Source organism: Amphiura filiformis, chromosome 11 (assembly GCF_039555335.1).
Source record: "Amphiura filiformis chromosome 11, Afil_fr2py, whole genome shotgun sequence".
NCBI classification, from domain to species: Eukaryota; Metazoa; Echinodermata; class Ophiuroidea; order Amphilepidida; family Amphiuridae; genus Amphiura; species Amphiura filiformis.
This window is the reverse complement of record NC_092638.1, coordinates 34,426,131-34,448,765: the sequence shown is the minus strand read 5'-3', so window position 1 is coordinate 34,448,765 and position 22,635 is coordinate 34,426,131. Positions and strand designations below refer to the sequence as shown.

At 40.2% G+C, this 22,635-nt stretch overlaps 1 protein-coding gene across 1 annotated transcript in view; it reads left to right on the top strand.

Moving 5' to 3' along the window:
- The window catches only part of LOC140164768 (uncharacterized), a 33,475-nt gene extending 11,327 nt beyond the window's left edge, over positions 1 to 22,148 (top strand). The window contains 6 exon segments of the mRNA XM_072188139.1: positions 842 to 8,489; positions 8,492 to 9,598; positions 9,601 to 12,014; positions 12,017 to 14,746; positions 15,629 to 15,754; positions 21,362 to 22,148. Of these exon segments, the coding sequence (XP_072044240.1) occupies positions 842 to 8,489; positions 8,492 to 9,598; positions 9,601 to 12,014; positions 12,017 to 14,746; positions 15,629 to 15,742 (14,013 nt within the window). The 3' untranslated portion in view covers positions 15,743 to 15,754; positions 21,362 to 22,148.
- The last annotated feature ends 487 nt before the right edge of the window (positions 22,149 to 22,635 follow it).

Here is a 22,635-nt window from a genome sequence, read left to right as displayed (position 1 = left end):
TGTCTCTTTTCCACTTTTCTGGTAATAGACCTAAATATCAAACAGTCATAATTGGCGGCCATTTCAAATCATCCCCAAGTCATCGAGGTTCAGGAATGTCTTCTCATTTTTAATTGCTGGTTATACATGCCTAGACAAAATACAATGCTTTGTTACCCACCACTTGAACAGGATTTAGCCAAAGCAAACAAAGACTAGAACTATTTAAGGATTCTATAGAAATAAGTAGAAGCTTATTATCCTCTTCAGCAATAGGATTATTGATTGGTTTAAACAGTGTTTGATGAGATACCTGTCGGACCAAATTGAGGTACCTATGAATACGACCTTCACGCACATTTTACTATGTAACTCAGAATACAATTTGCCGAATTTACGGGGCATTCGTAGTGTACCGCCACATATGTCGTAGCTACGTCGCTCGCTCAAGAATTTACGTAACTGGGCAGGATAAACCATAAAATAAACTTTGCTAAAAGTTTTTAATAGAAGGTCGAATGCTCATTGCAACATAAGGACCTAATCAGGGGCGTATAGCAAGAGCCGCGGGGACCCTAGACAAGGAGTAGTGCGGGCCGGCTCTTTTACCATCTCCTTTATTATTTCTATCCCTAAACCACACTTTTGCTCAGGGTCCCTGGTCCATCGGGGATCCTGGACTTCGTCCAATCAGGTCCACCCACTTACTACGCCCCTACATCTAATGTATCACGTAAGAATATCGCAATATCAAAAAATGGAACAAAACAAAAAAGTATATAATATGTATGTCGTACAGTTTTGAGGACCTAATCGCACCGTATGTCATGTTTAGTCCTCTTCACATTTATATTTCAAACAGGTAGATGTCCGCTTTCTAGTGCTTGTGAATGATAACACAACAAGTGAAACTTATTTGATTTTAAGCGATCAAAGTAAAGACGGCAAAGCTCATAAAAAGATCAAAATGAAGACATCAAGATTACGATCAAATGTCCTAAATAAGAAGGAATGGGTTCTTGCTGAAGCCAGAATCAAACTACCAATAGAAACAAAGTGCTTGTATCGTTATGCGGTATGTAAGACACTTAAAGGATCCGGGAAAACTTTCTCTTTTGATGTTGAGGAAACAATAACCCGAGAGGTTAATCCACCTGAATGCGTTTTTGATGTCTTTTTAACTCCGTATGATGCCGAACATGAAGAGGAAAAGAACAAAGTGCAATCAAAGGGAGCATTATTTTATGCAGACTTCTTATTCTGGAGACTATCGGAATGGAATCTAGAGCACTCTTTGATTCAAATCGAGAAAAATAATTTCCCAATGCCCAATGGAGACTCCAGTTACTACAAAGATGTCTTATCTTGGATACAGAAAAGATGCTTCCGACGAGGGGGAAGATATTCTTATCTAACAGAGCCTCAGCGTAAGTTCTTTGCCGTCATTTTTGGCAAGATATTATCTACTGGATACAATGTAAGCGAGAATGATATATCTGAAAAGTTTGTTCACCACTTGATAGAAACTCTCCAAGACAGTTCCATTGAAGACTTTCCAACTTCTGTCAAAAATGATGTCAAAAATGCTTGCGTGTTCCTGGTTCGCACTATCAATGGAACGAGCCTGACTATGTGGCTCTTTTTCTGCCGATGTCTGGATAAAGAAGCGCTAGTTAATGCTTGCGAAGAAATCAGTTCACCCATATGGAGAGCAAAATCATGGGACTGGAATAAAGCAGGCATGGAAGATGTGTTACGAAAACTTGGACCCAATACAGAGAAAATGGAAACATTCTTTGAATGTTGCATTGGGCACATTGGGGATCACAGTGTCTTCCAAGACATGCTTAGGATGTGTGCCTCTTACAAAGTAAATACTACTAGGATCTGTGCCAAAGCTGCCCGTCAGTTGAATGATATTATCCAAAAGCGATACATACAGAAATTGGATCACTTAGTGGAATTGTGGAATGATGATACACTAACCAGCAATAATCAAATAGCAGATGTACTTCGACAACACATTATGAAATTTCTTTCTGAGGAAGATTGGGATCCTGCTGATAGTGAGTTAATTCGTTCTGTCGTTCTTGATCATAGGCTCTACAAACCACCTAGTGAAATAAGCGATGTAATGTTTCACATCATACACCACTTTCAAGAGAAATACGCTCATGGCATGTTTATAGATGTTATGAAAAACCCTGACCTAGCGACATCTGTAAGCCCAAAGATTATGACAGAGTTGTTCGAAAAAGCCATGAAGGGTCTTGTACCATGTTTTCGGTCAACCGGAAAACTTACTGTAGCCATACAAACGGTTTATAAACTGCTATTGGTGACGAGAATCTGTAACCATATATGTTGCCACGAGCAGTTAAAAAAGCAAATAGACAGCCTGGCATACAAAATCATCAAAGAAGTACCCATCGAAAGTCTAGTTGACGCTATCTGTCCACGCAAGGAAAGTACCCTGCAAGCCGAAGAGCTGTGTATTGTATCGGAACATATTAAGCGACGGATAAATGATGAAAGTGATGAGAGGAAAGACGTCGCGGCAATCTTGAATAAGCTACCTCATGTTGATGAAAATTTGAGCGTGGATTCGATTCCAATACAGGAAATATTGATTGCATTACTTGATACACAGGAATCTACCATGCCAGACCTGCCCAAAATTCGCAAACCGGTAAAATCGGAAGCAAACATGCTGAAGATAGTCAAACATGGCGACTTTTGGATTTCAATACTTCAATCAAAGGGAAAATTCAGCGGTGTTCTAAAACAACATGCTAGAGTCAGAGAGGTGATGGAAGCAACTCAACATTTCGAAGAACTGTTAAAGCAAGGAAGACTTACACTCGACTTTGTACGGCAAATGAAAGACAAAAACGAAGCAGTACTACTTCAATTGCTATCTGTTTCCTGTGACGGTGACAACAGTGAGCATCAGAGTCAGTTGAAAGATCTGCATGAACTAGACAGCCAATTTCAACACAGAATGGAATGTCTCCGTGTTTTGCTTGACACCTGTATCGATGGTTTATCACCTGCTATACAATTGGAAAATGTCAAAGAATTGTCTAGTATGCTGCGACATATGCAAAAGCCTGAAACACATCAGGGTACATTGTTGACAGACACCCAGCACGAAGCCTTCTGGGATTGCTTAACACCGCTGCTTCCTATTGCTTTGGAGTTGCAGACCATTGCTTCTTCGATCTCGTTCATTAACGTTTGCAGATCGGTTGTTCAAATGCTAAACACGGAATCTATTCCACCAGTTATTGTAGGAGCAAGCGGCAGTTCGGAAGGAGAGCCAGTACAATCGAAGGTGAGTGACTTCATTGAAGACGTGAACGCTGTTAGAGGTGGAAAGAAACTTGACGCCAGATCATATGCCATGATGTTAAAAGATGTATGTCTACCTACTTTTGATAGGTACTGCCAGGACCGGATCTTCAGCGGAAATCCTGATGTACCCGTCAAGCTCCTGAGGGAAATGTTGAACGGAATCGTAAACGAAAGGTCGTTAAGTGCAGAGCTGGATAAGCTTTGCTGTTTCTTCAACAAGGATATCTCATCAAAACAACTCGATACCATACGAAGCTTAGTCATATTTCCCGAGTTAAGTCAGAAACTGAAGCAATTAGAGTCTATGCTGAGAATATTCAAGGCCACCCAAGGGCCTACCGATGATATATATGAGGCACTCAATGTAATCAATGTTCTCAGGATATTATTCGAGAAGGACGAAGAATGCCATTTGACAGTGGGACAGCTACACGAAGCTCTTAAAACAATTACGTCATTCGAGAAAGATATGAAAGTAGAAGACTGGGATATCATAGAACAGCTTGCAGAATCTCAAGAACTAGTTTCATTTTTATATTCTCTTGTTGACGAGGATCTACGCAATCTGATCGATGCCGTAGAAGAACGCTCGGAACAACACGTCAATGAGTCGACCGTGTCTGACTTAATCGATGTCAAGCGATACTTGGAGCCCTTGCTAAAGCTTACAGAAAAGAGTGCCAAAGATCTCTTGAACGTAATTAAACAGAACAGGAGTTGTACGCAAGATGTGAAACAAATGCCTTCCAAGATTAACACGTGTCAAAACAACATACATAGTCTACGTGATCTCTATAACAATGTAGCTAATCGAGGAGAAATGACAAAGGAGATTGTGAGGAATGCTCTGCAGAGTGGACTATACGTATTCAAGATGGAAACAGCAATTGGACATTGTCACGTGGTACTAAAATACAAAAGAGGAACATCGGAAGCGATCTACGGATTAGATCAATTGAATGATTTACGGAGTAGGGCACTTCTAATTGCAAATTCGCGAGAGCAGGGACCTGAGCGAGATCCTGAAACGGAAGCTGCAATATCGACACCTCCGTATCGTGATTTTATCAAAATTATTGATACAGTCAACGAAATTATTCACCTGTGTGCTAAATTAGTCCAATCCGGACACTTCAGTTTCAGAGACTTTGAGGAGAACGCCAACAGCATTGAACAGCTGATTGGAATTCGTACTAGACTTCAGCGTCAATTCCAACACTGGAAACAAGCCCTCGACGGGGCGCGTGAAAAGCTCTACTTCCTGAATTTCTTTCACTCGAAACAACTTTTGCAGCTGGATCAATTTTTTGCTGGAGAGATTCACATGTCCTATGACATATTTTTACTCTTTAAGCTAATTGATTTAGGGCTGCAAGCTGATAATTCTTTCAAGAACTACTACGTTCTTCCAAATGAGAGAAATAGTATTACAGCACGATTATTTCATGTGGGGGATGCGCTGCAAAAGATCGCAGACAATCACGCATTGATTAGCCGGCCTATTCCTGGTGAGATAAAATCATCAGAGGTAACAGTAGATGCGAAAGTCATTCGTGGAGATCTATTCATAGCCGAACTTGAAAAAGAAAGTTCGAAGTCTATTCCAGTCCTATTAAGGTTGTACGCCAACACCACTGGGTATCTGCCTGAGGTAAGTCAGGTCGTATTTTGCCATGCAAATACATCCTGGGAAGAGATTGAGCTGCTATTAAGGAGATGTGTGGATGCCCCGCAATATTTTGATACAGATAAACTCTACGCAATGGTGAATGTCGAACTCCTTTCTACTGAGGTACAATTTCGACTTGTGAAAGAATTAAAGAATATACAAAAAGCTCATCAAGACTTTTTGTTATGCCTCATATGCCGGGGAGGTATGTACCATCACATCATAGATCAATTTGCCCCTCAGTATACTCACTGTCTACAAGGGTTTACATATGCCGAAATGAATTCATGCTTGCGAACTGGGTGGCCCAATGTTGAAGTTGTGACATCTTCTGAGCCCGGTGTAGGAAAGACTGAATATGTTAAGAATAAAGCTACTCAATTAGACCTCGGAGTAAGCACATTACCAATTAGCGGGCCCATCGACAAGGATAGTTTAATCAATCTATTCAAGCTTCAGACGGTGGCTCCGTATGAAGTTTGTCACATAGATCTGGCACCTTTATCCGACGCAGGGCTTTTCGACTCATTTCTCTTTGAAATGATTGTGATTGGAATGGCAGTTTCCGGTACACATCTGTGCATGATGCCTACACCTAATATTGTGATAGAAGTGGCAAACACGCATCAAGACAAACTACGCAATTCATTGCCGATAGGCAATTCTTTCAGACGACAACATTTAAAATGGAGCGGCTTTTCCAACTTCATAGTTAGTGAAGATCCAAATAGTCCTATTCAAGTTGTTTGTCACTATCTTCAAGCGCTGGCTAACAACTCAATTGATAACGCGGATATCTTACTAGTTGGTCCACATCAAGCCCGTTCCATTCCACCCATGGAATGCCGTCGTCTCTTGAGTAAATATTTTGAGAACTCCGACGCATTGACCTACACTCTAGTTGATACGTTCCTTGCAATCTTAGCTCAAGAACTGAGGCGAATGTCTGCTTCTTTATACTTCACGACAAAAAACCTGAAGGACATGCTTGGGGACGGCAGTAACGATGTTCGCAGCAGGTTTGTGAAGGCATTGATAGATGTTTCGCGCGATTTTACCTCCAGGACAGTGAAGCAACAGCCTTCAGATGACAGTACCCAAGAAGGTGCATCGGAAGCGTTGCATAATTATCGATCGAAGGCAGCAGTCTCTGCAGTACAAATGGTAGCGAGAACTGATGGAATGGTGAAATGGGCTGAAAGCAACCATCTTTTACTCGTCTTTCATCGTCAAAACCCTCAAACAATTTCAGCGCTCTATCGACTTCTCAACAAAGTTCCAGCTAGCATAATCAGACTCTTTGAAACACAGATGAAGAAGAATCTTCGAAACTACCGTGACTTGACACAAGATGAACTTCAAACCATTCTGGAAAAGGTGGTAAGATCAACTCGAAAACCGTTTCAAAAAGATAAACTGGAAGAGTTGCAGACCGGCTACGCACTTACTCCTGATAATCTGCTGAAAATGGTGCTAATACACATGCGAATGAAGTCTCGTATTCCAGTTATTATCATGGGCGAGACTGGCTGCGGAAAGACAACACTAATCACATATTTAGCTCGCGTATGTGAAGTGTCATTTGATGTTCTTAATCTACATGCTGGTAGCACTGAAGATGATATTATCAGGTTTGTTATGAGCCTTATTCACCAAGCGGAAGGTAACCTGAAAATGGATCATTGGGGGTTCTTGGATGAAATCAATACTTGTGAACATCTTGGCCTTCTGAATGAAATCCTATGTCATCGATCCCTTCAAGGAGATCCACTTCCACCAAACCTGTATTTTCTTGGAGCATGCAATCCGTATCGCCTTCGAGAACATGAAGCGACATCTGTTGGCTTAGACGGTAAGCAACATCATGACGAACTGTCAAAGCTGGTTTATCGAGTTCATCCACTTCCAGAGACAATGATGGATTATGTGTGGGATTATGGATCACTTGAGAAGGCTGACGAAGAAGCTTACATACGACGAATGTTAGACACAAGAGATGAAACATCTGTCGATCTTGTGATTATGTCACAAGAGTTTATGCGAACAACCCACAAAACATCATACTGCGTCAGTTTGCGAGATGTGAATAGATACCAGCACCTAACCAAATGGTTTGTTGAAATGTTTAAAACAAAGAAGCCAGAACCATTGTCAAGACATCAACAGTACTGTAAAGATGCACGAATAAGGAGTGTAATATTAGCGTTGGCACATTGCTACTATTCCAGATTAACAAAGCCTGAAAGCAGATTGGAGTACACACAAAGGATAGCCTCGATTCTACGCAAAAAGAAGTATAGGACTATCACTGAACGAGATATTGAAGAAATGATCGAAGCAGAGCAGCTTAACTTTCTGAACCGCATGCAGCTACCCGAAGGTACTGCTAAGAACGAAGCACTTAGAGAAAACGTGTTTGTTATCCTCGTATCAATACTTAATCGAATTCCAGTGTTCGTAGTGGGATTGCCTGGGTGTAGTAAGTCACTGTCGATGCAGCTCATACGGAGCGAATTGAAAGGACCAGATTCAAGAGATGACTTCTTCAAGACACTACCCCCTCTATACGTAGTTTCTTACCAAGGATCGGAATCATCAACTTCAGAGGGAATAGTCAAAGTATTTGAAAAGGCGGTGAACTACAAGAAACACAAACCAGGTGTCATGCCCGTTGTTCTGCTAGATGAAATCGGACTAGCAGAGGTGTCGAGCTTTAATCCACTGAAGGTCTTACATAGTCTTCTCGAGCCCACAATTGGCGGTTTTCCATCTGTTGCAGTGGTCGGTATTTCAAACTGGGCATTGGATGCTGCAAAGATGAACAGAGCGATACACTTGTCCCGCCCAGAACCATCAATACCTGACTTAGCGAACACCGCATTGTCAATACGGGACGAAAGTGCTCAAAAGCATACATGTACACCTATCAGTGAAGACAAGTTGAATGGTTTAGCCGAGGCATACAATATATATCAGAAGAAACAAAAACACCAACACTTCCATGGACTACGAGATTATTATGCACTCGTGAAGCACATTGCAATGCAAACTTCTAGGCATTCTCATGCAGAACCCGGCGACATAATTGCGAAAGGAATTCTACGAAATTTTGGAGGGCTTAAGATGGAAACACGAGATATCATGAATATTTTCACTGAGAAGATGAATGTCACTCACCAGTCCGGGAAGGAACCTTCAGTGATGGAATTGATCGAGGATAATTTGAACGATAAGCACGCACGTCACTTGATGCTTATTACCAACGGAGACTCAGCTCTCGACATTTTAGGGCGATCATTGCGAACCAGAGACCATGTTATGATATTCGGTAGCCGCTTTGAAAATGACAACTCAGAAGAGTACAACTACAAAATTCTGAGTGAAATCATTCTCTGTATGGAAAGAGGCGTGACCCTTGTTTTGCGAGACCTAGAGAGTATTTACGGCAGTTTGTATGATATGCTAAATCAAAACTATACGTGGGTCGGCAAAAGAGAAACTGTCGTATAGCTCTTGGACCAATCAGCAACCCAATGTGTCAGGTTCACGACAACTTCAGATGCATTGTCTTAGTGGATGAAAACAAGTTAGACTACCAAAATCCACCTTTTCTCAACAGATTTGAGAAGCAGACACTTCGGTTTTCTGATATTCTCACGGAGAATCAGGCTAGGGCGATAAAGTACTTGGATAGGTGGGTGCATGATATGTCCACTATAGAAGGATATCAGTTTTCACAAGAGCAGGTATTTCTTGGAATTCACGATGATACGCTTCCGTCGCTTGTCTTCTTGAGAAGCCAAAGAACCGATTTACAGGACGATGCTTCATCACAGGAGCTTGCAAGCAGGTGTCATCTTGATATGTTAAAGGTGGCATGTCCAGATGCAGTCCTCAGGGCAACGAAGTCAAAATTGGCTGATAAATATCGCACTTCGGTCACGAAAGCACAAAGGTCATACTTTGATTTACCTCAACAAAATGGCCTGAAGCGGTTTCTAGAAGAGCTATTAGGTTCTTCATTCTATCAACACAATGACGTCACAAACGCACCACCCATGGAAATTCTTTGTTCGAGGCTTGTCATCTACACACATAGCAGTATACACACTAACATCGAGAACTGCTTACAAAGTACCACCAACGTACAGGTAGAAAAACTTAGCAGTTTCAAATCCGAGCAATCATTTGCCAATCAGATGCGCCATTTTTGGTTTGAGTCGAGTGCTCAGCTACTAGTTCTTCAATGCATGACATCAGTTGATGCAGGGAATATGCTGTTGGCAAAGTGTCGAATTGATCGATACAGACACGAGTATCTTACGTCTACCAGCAAAGAACACGTGGTTAAACACGTTAGCCTGGTTGTGCACATTGACCGGGGACAGAAATCAAATCAATCATCTTATACGTGGCAGTTCAATTTTCTGTGTGGTTGGATCCAGTGTACTTTGGACAGTCTTGAGCCGTCTTCACCTTCTCTTGATGAGATTATACAGCGACCTTTGTCTGACATATTGACAGGTCCGGTTGATATGAATTCAATCATAGAAGAACAACTCACTTGGTGCTTTGGTTGTATCAAATATGAAGATAAGCCAGACCGCTTGACAGTGCCGTGACGTTGTCGAATTCAATAGCGAGATCTCCCGAATTTATGAGTTGTCTACAGTTTCAGATATTGAAACATCTGCGTACTGTAGAGGCACGTGACTCACGAGTTGAAGTGGTTCCTTTTGCATTCGAAGGCTGGCAGGTCGACATTGCTTGTAAAGCTGATGAAATATACGGCTCTTCTACCCTAACTGGAGCCATGATGGATTACATTAAGTCTCGTGTCAGAACATCTTTAGCAAAGGCGATAATACTCCTGGAAAGCTCCTCCGCACGGACCGGGAGCCCCATAGACCCGAATTGTTCAGAAGAAGGAAACGAAAATATTGCAACATTTTGGCAGGATTGTTTCAGGAATGCAAAGCTATTCGACATCAATTCCATGAATATACCCGAACCACGTGGTGTTGAATCCTGTCTGGTAGACTGCAAATTCCTTCACTTCAAATTTCCATTCTTTCTGGTTTTCCATAGACAAATATCTCGTCATCGTGATTGGCTTCTTAACCAAGATCTCAACACATCGGACTATGAAGAGGAACACAGGATTCAAAACGTAGCCAATAAACTAGTGGACATCATCAACAACATTAAGGAGATGCAATACGAGGACTACGTCAAGTATCACATACAAGAGTACCTTGAAGACTTGTTCAACACATTTTCAGTGGACTTCGCTTGCGACATTACAGACGCAGCACGCATTATGTGTATGAAGTGGCTCTTTAAGCAGATTTCTCCTTCGCCCAACTCGGACACAGACGAAGTTCGAATACTTGCCCATGCTTATGCTGCACTGTGGATCAACTCTGATATTTTGGCAGCGCAACTGCAACTATTAGCTATTTACGTGGAAGTTTCTGACAACCAACTGGACTCATTGATTAGTCGCCTTGACAAATCTACGGAATATGGCAAAGAAGTTCAGTGTAGCACGTGTAGCCAAAAGGAATATTATGATATGAAAGCTCCCACAGACGAGAAAGAGACTACACCAGAAGATATGTACGGACCCAAAGTACCATTAGATGGTTATCCACTGTCAGACGAATCCAATGATAGGTGGAAAGAATTACAGGAAACTGCCAAGCAAGATTCCACAGAGAAAAATCTATATCACGACGAAGATAATGGCAGAACTATAGAAGTAATTGGAGTTGATATTAAGTCTCCAGAAATTGAGACTGGTGACCAGCGTAAATCAGAACATAATGCAAGTGATGCCAAGGTTAACATTCAAGACACATCTGGAACAATTCTACCGACTGCGGTTCCCACCAGCATCGAATTTGACGCGGATATCAAAGAGGCTATCACGGATCTTACTCTGGATCCAGGAAATGCTGAAGAATTTAGTACATCAGCGGTGAATGATACTGAAGCAGCATATCTAGAAACACCTCAAACAATTCTAGTGACTGAAATATGCAGATCAATACTACCTATAGAGTCTACTCTTGTGCGCATAGGTGGAATGGAGGAATGGCAGCGAACGGCTAGTAGAGTTCTGTTGCTGGCAGGAAGAGTGAGTGGGGAATCGACCGTTTTGCACTTTTTGCGCCTTTGTCGAGATTTTGCAGTCATGCTTGGCTATGAGTTCAACGTCACAGATGAACAATTACAGTTACTAGGAGAAACTGGAAAGGATACAGAAGATCCATTGGAAACTGAAGAGGTTTTTGATTTCGTTATCAACACTGTGGACGAACTTATGACCAACGAAAGTGACCCAAACCGTGTCAGAAAATTAGAAGAATTTCTATGCTTATTTTTCGGATTTTGTCTCTCGTCAAATCTAGATACACCATATCTTCCACGGATCGTTGAAACACTATCCAAAGAATCAGGCGAACTACTTTCTGGCGCTCGACCGGTTTTGCTTGATCTCTTGAAAAGCGAAATGACAAATTCTGACTTTGTATCGCAAACTAGTGATGCATCATCGATCTACGAGCAAATTATACTTGAAAACGTTCTTCAAGATGATGAATTCGGCAATTTGACATTGGTTGATGACATTTTGCAAGAGTGCAATGAGCAATCACATCTTCCGATTACATGTTGCGATATAGTCGAAGATATAGCGTTTGGATACGTTACCCGTGACCTGATTGGCAGTATAAGATCTGACGAAAACGAAATTCTCAAGACAGCATCAGAGGCTTGTCGCATTGTCAGCAATACGAAGGGGTATTCTCTCAAAGTTGTTACTGCAGCCGCATATTTGAGATCTTTTTTGACTTCTTGCGCAGCACTGATCCACGATTCCAAGGCGATATCGTTTCAATTAGATGGAGACCACTATGTATTGGCAAACGTCATAAACAGCCTTTTGAGAATAAGAGATAGAGCTGACGAATTACCGTTGAAGGCGTATTTGCTGAAGGGTCTACGGAGAACATGAGTTTATATGATCTGCAAAAGTGGTGTACAGATATTGTGAACAACCCACTGACCAATTTACATGGCTTGAACTGGCAAGGTAGACTCTTTACGACGCGCCTAGGACATAATCCACTGAGTTATGTCAATCATTACCCGGAAGCTCTTGCTTCTCTCTCGGAGAGTCAGGTGGACAAGGACGCAACGAAATTAACAGCTTTTATCAACAAAGCAAGATCGTCACCAGAGCATCGTTTAGGGCTACTTGCAGCTGTAGCTGAGGTTTACTACTTCGTTCAAACAGCAAACGGACTAAGCGACACCGATAAGTGTCACTCCAAATGGTTATTTGATCAAACCATTGGATTCACATCGATTTTCAGGACATTCTTACAACAACTGATAGGCCTGCGCGACTTTGATGGCTTGCTCCAAGTTTCTGAATCAACGGACGAGGAAACCCTTGATATAGTATCTGTCGTCATCCATTTGACTTCAATTACTGTGTCCAATGCTAGCAACGATACAGATTTGCTGTTGACAACGCTCACAGAGTCAACGAAACACACATTTCTTCCTGGAAAGACTTCTCCCGTCTTTAAACATCCAAGCATAGAAGCAGTGGAGGTGTTCGACTGTATATGTGGACACAGAATAATACAGAAGGAAAACTGCTCTGTTCGCAACTGTCCAGCTTGTGGAAAAAGTACAGAAAAGGCTGTCGAACAATACCAAATAAGCCCAGATGGATCTGCTTCCAGTCCTCCAGATGTCCAACAACTTCAGTCTATGTCTCCTAGCGCATACCACACAATCAGTATCCTGGCAGAGTGCAGTTTTCTAGCCAACCAATCTTTTGGGCTCTTGACCGGTTTACAAGTGTCAAATAAGGATTCGTCATTTCAAGACAGCGGCAACGAAGATGAATCATATAGTACATCCTCTATGAACAAGCCAGATGAAATAGACCTTGAAGACGGAACAAACATCTCTTTGGATTACGCGATGAATGCAATTTATATGGATTGGAATGCATTAGGTGACATCATACGGGTTAATCACGAAGGTGTAGCACTTTTTATCAATTGCATTATTCGAGCTATCAATGACGCGAACATCAGCCTTGACAGTTCTAAGTCAGCCGATGATCGAGAGAGTCTTGAAAATAAGTTGCCGAATATTATCGATAGAGAGACAAAGGAAATGCCAGACAACACGACCAACTTAAGAAGGGAATGCTTCAGACGTCAAGGTATTAAGTTGGATGGCATCGAAGCAGAAATAGAAGAGATTGACGATATCCAACATTTGACATTGAAGAGACTATTCCGGATTAGAAAGAAACCGTCTTTCACAGATTTCAAAGCACAATTTGTGACTGCAGCTCACTGCCAGCTAAATACACACAGCTTCCCATTCTTACAGCTGTATATTCTGCGCCACGAATCGATCCAGTATGTTAGGTATTTACCTTGCCTTTTAAAGTGGAATAGCATAGTAGGGAACAGACTCAGCAACAGAATCAAACGCGATGATGCCAAGCGTTATACTGTGGCAGATTTCCTCACTGATAACCGGTACCATCGTGATGAGCAGGTCAAAACCGAAGCTTCACAAGCCTTCAAAGAGTTTCAAAACGCGTGGAATGATATCATATGTGGTTGGTTTACTTTTAGGGAAGACGCACCAGAGTTTGACACGATGACGTCGAAGAGTACTATAAACGACTGCGTAGTGGTAAGAGATGAAGCACGTAGCTGCCTACAACGTATGATTTGTATCCTTCAAGACATACAAAATTCATTTCTGATGGAGGCAATGGCTATTGCATTACACACACACTGTCCATCTCTGAGCTTCTTGGTGGAACACAATGGTATCGGTGTTATCAAACGCATACCTTTAAATTCTGCAAAATCGTCGATAATCCATCACACATGGTCCGAAGATATCTTGCAATATCATGACATTGGCAACGAGTATGGGCACGGTCATGTGATTGAGTACAAGTTCAATGTCATTGAGAGAGAGCTGGCTCGCAAATTGGTTCTTAACAAGGCTATTTTGGTAGAGGGATCGGCGTTCTCACAGTTTTCCTATTCAGACGAACTATTCCATTCATGCTCAGCCATTCTAGCCGGGTTAGGTACTTCAATACCTCAGCAAAGACTTCTGAAAGAATTGATTAGTATCATTGAGAAAGAGCAAGATCGTCACCAGACCTTTGCAAAGGAGATGTTGGAACATCTTGAGATTATTTTGCTTCTTCTAAAGAAGACAAGTGGTGATCCAGAGTGTTCACTCCAGGACTTTGTCAAGCGTTGGTCAACACATCTACCCGGACATATCTCTGTGGACATGTTACCAGCGTCTAGGGATGGTGTTCAATTACAACACGTCCTCCATCTATACGAGATACTTGAAGACTTGCTTATGAATGGCTTCATAGAGAACATGCGTGATGAATTTAGAGAAAGCCTACCGACCGGTGTTATGGAGACTTTCAGGAAGACAATAAAGCCGTGTACCGTCGAACAGCTTACAGAACTTGCATCAACAATACGCCGATTTGTATTCAGGTTTCTACGATCAAGCAATACAGCTGAAGCGGGATCAAATCTGAAGGAAGTTATGATGAGATCATATGGAGCAACTGCCCAGTGCAAGAATCAGATGGACCTAATCCCAGAAGAAGCTTCTGTCTGTCATGTGACGAAGATAATTGAGTTCATCACTTCGAATATAGAGGTAAATGTTAAGTTAAAAACAGTAAAGTTTTAATAATATATTAAATATTTTTAATGTTTCTATGTTTTCAATAAAGGCATAAAGTACGCGAATACCTATATAGCGAAATGTTGAAACGTTTTCCATTGAAGTAAAACTGAACTTGACATTTAACATATAATATTTCGCGGTGTTGGCCGTGTTGATAGGGATGGCAAAGTCATTATGTTAATGTAAACTATATTTACACGTAGCCTTTATGGATGGTTGTTGTGTTGTTGTAATTCGAATGCAGTTTGCAATCATATTCCAGAACCATCAATTAAAACTCCACAATAGCAATAATGCTTTGTACATGGTGGCACATATCGCTTTTTATAATTAAGTATACTCATTCTTTTAAAAGCCATAATGTGTGATTTCGGTTAATTTAAATTTTGTTGTTCTTTGCAAATAATTATTACATAAAACTAGTAACAACTGTCAAGGAGTTTTTCTGACCATTGAAATAATGAGGTATAATGAAAGAAACCCACTTAGCGACTTACCTGTGGAACCCTGTGGGGAATTTATGAATAAAACAGTGGATCCTCGGTTTTATTATAAAAACTCTAAATATTGCTGTAATTAAAACACTGCCGACTTCACATGGTATTTAATACACCATTCAGCATTACAATAGTAGAAATTCAAGAATAATTGAGGGCGTCACCGTGGTGCAAATCGCACATTATGGCTTTAATAACATCGGTGAATGTAATATAGCAGCATACGTAGCCTTGAACACGTGGTATTACCGCCACAAATTGCAAGATACGAACTGATATAGTCTGCAGGCATTATCAACATACACCAAAGTGATGATAAAAACTAAATGTATTTTTTACTTTTTATATGATGCAGGAACGGGAAGACGTGACAAGGAGAAAAGAGACCACGCCGATTAGGCCTCGCACTACTATGCCTACCCGATCCAATAGGAGACGTAGAGGCGGCAACGTTGGGGGAGTTTCTTAACAAAAAGACACTGTAAGAACCATAATAATGTTTGTTGTCTGACATTTCGTGTATCGGCAGAAAATGAAGAGTTAGTTTCAAAACCCTTACATCCACTCGAGCAATTTGAGAACACATCAAAAATCATCAAAAAACCACTGATATATGGGGGGTATGTAACAAAAGCAGTTTTGGCGGGAGTTTTGGGTGGGATGCTTGGGTAGGATGAGCATCCCGCCAAAAACTGCTTTTGTTGAAAACCCCTTATATCAGTGATTTTTTGATGATTTGTTGATGTGTTCTCAAATTGCTCAAGTGCATGTAAGGGGTTTTGAAACTAAGCTCTTCAAATATTGTTTGACGCGTTGTTTGTCTATGACAAAACCAGAGTAGATAACTCAAGGCTTAACATGATGTATTCGATACATTGAATTAAAGGCACTCATATCCACCATTGAATCACGGTAATCTGACATATTCTATTTAACATGTTCAACAATCGCTTTCCAAAAACTTGTAGGCCAATAGTATTAGCCAAAACCCCAAAATTTCTCATAACAAGCTGATTTTTTCAGGATAGGTCCAGAAACATGTGTAGAATCAAATTCCAAAAGTCCCCGAAAATCCTGCTTGTGCTTCCTTCAAATCCAAGATGGCGTCCAAAATGGCCGCCATTTTCAGTTTTATCATAACTTTGCCCCCAGACATGTTAAAATCACAAATAAAGCATCTAAATATATATTTTGAGGTACAAGGAATGTTTTAAAACATTTGCAAAAGACTTCAATGATCCTAAGTAGCCAAATTCCAATATGGTGGACAAAATGGCCGCCTTTTAGTAAGTAAAATTAGTTTTTAACCAGACATGTGTTTAAGATGTGTTAATTGGCATTGGAGAAAGTTCAAAACTCATGATTTGTAAGCAGCCTTGTAATGCACATCATCCAAATTCACTACCATTATTACCATCATTATTTTACAATATTGATTCAGTGCTTTTATCATGTGTACAATACAATAGTTACCATTATTTTCTATTTGCCTCCAAAAGAGCTGAGCTCATACCAAGATGGCTTAAGCCTATCACATCGGTATCCCCGTGATGTAATGTAATCAAATGGTACACCTTAAACTTGATCAACTTGCACTGTGTTTTCGGCATTAATGTTCTTCAATGCTGGTTCAGTCTTTTCATTGTCTCCAACTAGTACAGGTGCTGTGTTGCTGCAAGACTGACCACAGCATTTGCTGCACATCAATGTACAGAAGAGTCTCAAGTTTCTTGCAGCTGCATGTCATGTTGTTGCAGCCATCTTGTTTGCATCCACATGATATCATGTTGAGCAATGTGTCTGGTGCAACAGCGAGTTCTGTTTCTACTGGAACAAGAATTCCATCTTGTGATCTCCATCCCCAGTCAGTTGGACTTAGGTTGTTCCCCATCCATTCTTGAACCGTGAGAAAAGTGCCATATCCATCAAATACATGTGGCCAAATGGCATGTCGAAGTAGGTAACCACCATCTACTACAAAGAGACAATTCTCTGGCAGCTTGGAATGCTCAGTGAACGATTTCAACAGAAGGCCCAGGGAACTCTTTGGCGATTTACGCATAAGGTCATCTTCAAAGAGAGAAGGTGGCTGAGGACCTAGTTCGTACGTAAAGAACGACGCTATCTCAAAGCTGTTGTTCAGTACACATATATGTGATTCTATTAAATAATAGAGTCGGATTCACTTCTACTTGTTGTCCCCTAACTCGCACCATCTTATCCTTTGCTCCAATCATAGTAACCTTGTCATTTCGGCGTAAGGCAATGTTTGTAAACTTCGTACCCGTTTTTTCTATTGCTGACTTCGTGCCAACTTCCACCGCTCTATCACAGTTAGCGGATGAATCTGGTACAGTCCCAGTTGACACGTACCAGACGATCCAGTCCATACCCAGCAAAGGGGGATGTGCCTTCAACCAACCAACAAAAACTTTACGATCCCCTATGTTCCCGTATGAACACCCGTGAACTGCTCTAAAGCATCATAATCTGGGGCACATCGAGAAAGCGCGTGGATTCACTTGGTTAATGTACTGTCTGTGATGCCGCGACCATGTGTCATTCCCCCTGATGTCTTCAAAGTCCACAACAAAAAACTGCTCAATGGTTTGGTCAGAGAAGTTTATCCACCCCAGAAAAAATCTAGACGTCGGATGGTGAAATATCCCTTGTCTGTGAACAGTTGGTACTCATCTGGGGGCATGTTTTTCCCCAAAGACTCCATCTGTTGTAAATACAACCTGAGACTATATTCAGGTATAATAGTCTCAGATACAACCTTGCAGATTTGGCATAGTGGAGCTGCCCTGCAGCGTAGAAGTGAGGCATCATCTCTCTTATGCAGTAGAGGTGGAGCTTCCAATTCCCTGTTCTTTCAGCTCTAATGAAATGCCGAATATATTAAAGGGCCACATGTCTGATGTATTGCACCCACAGCTGCTCGGCCCTGATTTGGTAAAATGATCTAACTTGAAAATCGCTGTTTTGAGAAAAAGAGCTTTTAAGTTTGAACACTTGACGTTTTTCTTTTTGTATCAAAGAAATTATTAAACACATCTAACATCTTAGAAAATATAACAATCTTTTTATTTGCAAAAGTTTGGCTAATTTGGTTGAGTAATTTTGAAATAACAACCATTTTTAGGGAGTTAGATTCTTTTGCACTGTTTTACCTTGTAACAAAAATAAACAAAGCGAGACTCATTTATTTGGTAAAATGATCTATCTTGAGATAGGTTGTTTTGCCGTATTATCATTAATGTGTTCTGGCGCTCTAGGGATCTTGGCTAATGCGGTAAAATGATCTAACTTTGAGATAGGTCATTTTACCATATTAAATACACGGAAAGTGACAAAAAAGTGCCAAGATAGGTTCTGCTATCTTTAAAACGAAGCATGGTGGTGATTTGAAGATGTCACCAATGGAAAGAGCACCCTCATATTACCCAAAATATGGATTTATCTCAAAATGTCCAAATTTCAAGTTAGATCGTTTTACCAAATCAGGGCCGAGCTTCCCAATTCTGCTTTTACCTGCTTTGATGTCTCTTCACGCTATTACAGGCTGTGACACAGTCTCAGCCATTTATCGTCGAGGAAAGCGCAAACCCCGAACAAGAAACATGAATATGACTTGTTAGATACCTTTACAAATGCTAGCAGCATGCATGATGAGTACAGAGAGCAGGGGAGCTTCATCCTGAAGATGTATGGGGCTAGCAATGGTTCATTGAATGAATACCGCCACGCTGTATACAAACGGGCAATTGGTCGCAGTAACCTTAGCTCTTCATTTGAGCTCGCGAGTTTACCCCCAACTTGTGCTGCTGCAAAACAGCACTCATTCCGCACTTTCCTCACGGTTCAAGAATGGATGGGGAACAACCTAAGTCCAACTGACTGGGAATGGAGATCACAAGATGGAATTCTTGTTCAAGTAGAAACAGAACTCGCTGTTGCACCAGACACATTGCTCAACATGGTATCATGTGGATGCAAACAAGATGCAACAACATGACATGCAGCTGCAAGAAACTTGAGATTCTTCTGTACATTGATGTGCAGCAAATGCTGTGCAGTCTTGCAGCAACACAGCACCTGTACTAGTTGGGGACAATGAGGAGGAGACCGAACCAACATTGCAGAACATTAATGCAGGAGACACAGTGCAAGTTGATTAAGTTTAAGGTATACCATTTGATTGCATTACATCACATGGATACCGATGTGAACATAGGCTTAAGTCATCTTGGCATGAGCTCAGCTAGTTTGGAGGCAAATAGAAAATAATGGTAACTATTGTATTGTACACATGGTAAAAGCACTGAATCAATATTGTAAAATAATGATGGTAATAATGGTAGTGAATTTGGATGATGTGCATTATAAGTCTGCTTACAAATCATGAGTTTTGAACTTTCTGCAATGCCAATTAACACATCTTAAACACTTCTTAGGCGGTCATTTTGGACGCCATCTTGTATTTTGGCTTTATATCTAGGTATTGAAATCCTTCGAGTACATTTTGAATATATCCATTGTACCTCAAACCTATGTGAGATATTTTTTATATGTATTTAACAAGTCTGGTTGAAAACTAATTTTACTTACTAAAATGGCAGCCATTTTGGCCGCCATATTGGAATTTGGCTACTTAGGATCATTGAAACCTCTTGTAAATGTTTTTCAAACATTCCTTGTACCTCAAAATATATATTTAGATGCTTTGTTTGTGATTTTAACATGTCTGGGTGCAAAGTTATGATAAAAACTGAAAATGGCGGCCATTTTGGACGCCATCTTGGATTTTGGCTACTTAGGATCATTGAAACCTCTTGCAAATGTTTTTAAAACATTTCTTGTACCTCAAAACATATATTTAGATGCTTTGTTTGTGATTTTAACATGTCTGGGGGAAAAATTATGATAAAAACTGAAAATGGCGGCCATTTTGGACGCCATCTTGGATTTTGAAGGAAGCACAATGGGGATTCTCGGGGACTTTTGGAATTTGATTCTATACATATTCCTGGACCTATCCTGAAAAAAAATCAGCTTGTTATGAGAAATTTTAACCTTTTAATGATATATGAGCTAATACTATTGGTATGTATACATTCTTGTGCCACTATTGTTCTCTGTCTACTTGCTTGTCATTGTCTAGATTTTTCGCAAAGGTGATTTGTCCTAAATTTATGTATTTTTTAATCTTACATTTTGGCCTATTACGGAAACAATCATATTCTAGCCAGTGTAGCGGTTTTGATAGAAAAGAATCAATCACACGCATATGCTAATTAGTCTTTTTGAAGTATGGCATACATAATCAGAGGGCAGTATCCAGTATGGGTAAATTCAAAAGACTTTACCCTCTTCGTGTAGCGCCATCGGATTATGTCCGTGATACCACTAAAAGGCTTATGGTCTGTAGAATATTAAGGTGTTTTTTCAGTATCATATCTCTAGAATCAATGTTATATGGGGACACCATTAATGTTGATGCAACGTTTATTTTGGAGCCTCATTAAAACGCGCTATTGCATACAGACACATGTAGATGATTTTACTGCCATCTCAAAACGAGTTGGAGTTTGTGTTCTATCCAGCTGGTATTTTGTGCTAGTTTTGAAAACTTGAAATTAGTAATATGCACAAATCATACAACTTTGTTACAATTTCCAAAATCTCTCACACCTTTACAATTTTTATGAATGAAAATGGTTGGATCTGGAATGATCTAAACTGTTGAATTTGGTAGAATTCTAATAAAACATTACATAGTGGGTGTGTGATTTTCAAAATAATGGAACAACCCAATGGTAAAAGCAAATTCGACGTTGCAAGGTGACACTTTAATAATGTCAACGACGTCATGCTTTCATCGATCCATGCAGTCTTTTGTTTATGATTCTCCTTCCTTTTTTCCTTTTTACAGTGCAGTTTGTAACGCCTCTTATTAAAGCTATTCCCAATAAATGTCCAAGACAGCCCTTTAACTTTCAATCACTGCGTTGTCTTTTTTAAAGACATTTTTTGTTATGATTCATTAATATTCATTTATCATTTGTTCTGTCCTTTTATTTCATAGGTCATTACCTGTTTGATAGCGATATGTTGTTTCTGGTCAGAAAAAAGCCTCTATGCTTGGACCCACACCTGCTGCAAAGTCGGTCCGAAGTGAGAGAAACCACGGCTGTTTATGTTAACAGGTTATAGCATAACTTTACAAGCTAGCAGTTTGTTTGAGTGAATTAACAAATTGCGCGGGATTATGTTCAATAGTAATGTGGAAACAGATATTTGTAATCTAATTCATGAACATACATGGTACTTCCTGACGCCTAACGTTTTGAGAAAATTTTGGATACCGACACGCTAATGTTTTGTACATATTGCTTTATGACCCGATGTGGTCCATCCGATTTGCAGTGTGGTTTTTACAAATGGATATCTATACACAAATATAGTGGCACTGTCATGTACATGATTTAGATGATTATTCGTAGATGATTTAGGCATTATAGCATAATGGTGAAAAAAGAATAAGTAAGACGAACGCTCCTGTTTGTATAGAAGGACCAACCATTTATTGTGTACACATGTAAATAAATTTTAGGATATCAAGCTAAAACGATGAACACAATAGACTCTAAAAGCGTGTCTAAAACAGGAGTTCTTGTTCAACCCCTCCTGTTTTCGCTCTGTTTTAGGACATTGTCTTACATTATAATCATCAATTTATCAAGTGAGATTTTAATCTGTAGGACTATTTTATATTATAATGATACAATATAAATGTGTGACCTTTGATAACCTATAGACAACTCATCTTTAAAGTTTTGAATAAAACTTGCAATTTATCATCAAAGTTTAAATGGTCTGTTTTCAGTTCGTTCTATGCAAGATGTGAAGATAAATGGACTGCTCAGAGCCAGAAGTGGGTAAGGGCAATAACTGCCCTGTGGACATTTGGCAATTTATACACAGTATATTGTACTCATCTACACATGGCCGCTACCCATGGCAGCTTTTGCACTTATGCACTTGTGGCACTGAGCAGTCGAAATACTTAATGTAAAGTTTCTATTGACATCGAGAAAGAGATTTAAATATAGGATTCATGACTATTACAACGCTATCCGCTATCCTCAATGTTAATAGAATATCCGTTAAGGGGGCATACTACACCTCGATAAATTTATGTTTATTTTGCATTTTCTCAAAAGTAATAACACACTGGTAACAAAAGTTAAGTATATTATAGGGGCAAAGGAATCCAATTACTACCCTGGAATTTCAGTTATCAAGACAAGCGGTTTGTTATTTATGATAAGAAATAAAGGTACCGCTATGGTGTACCTC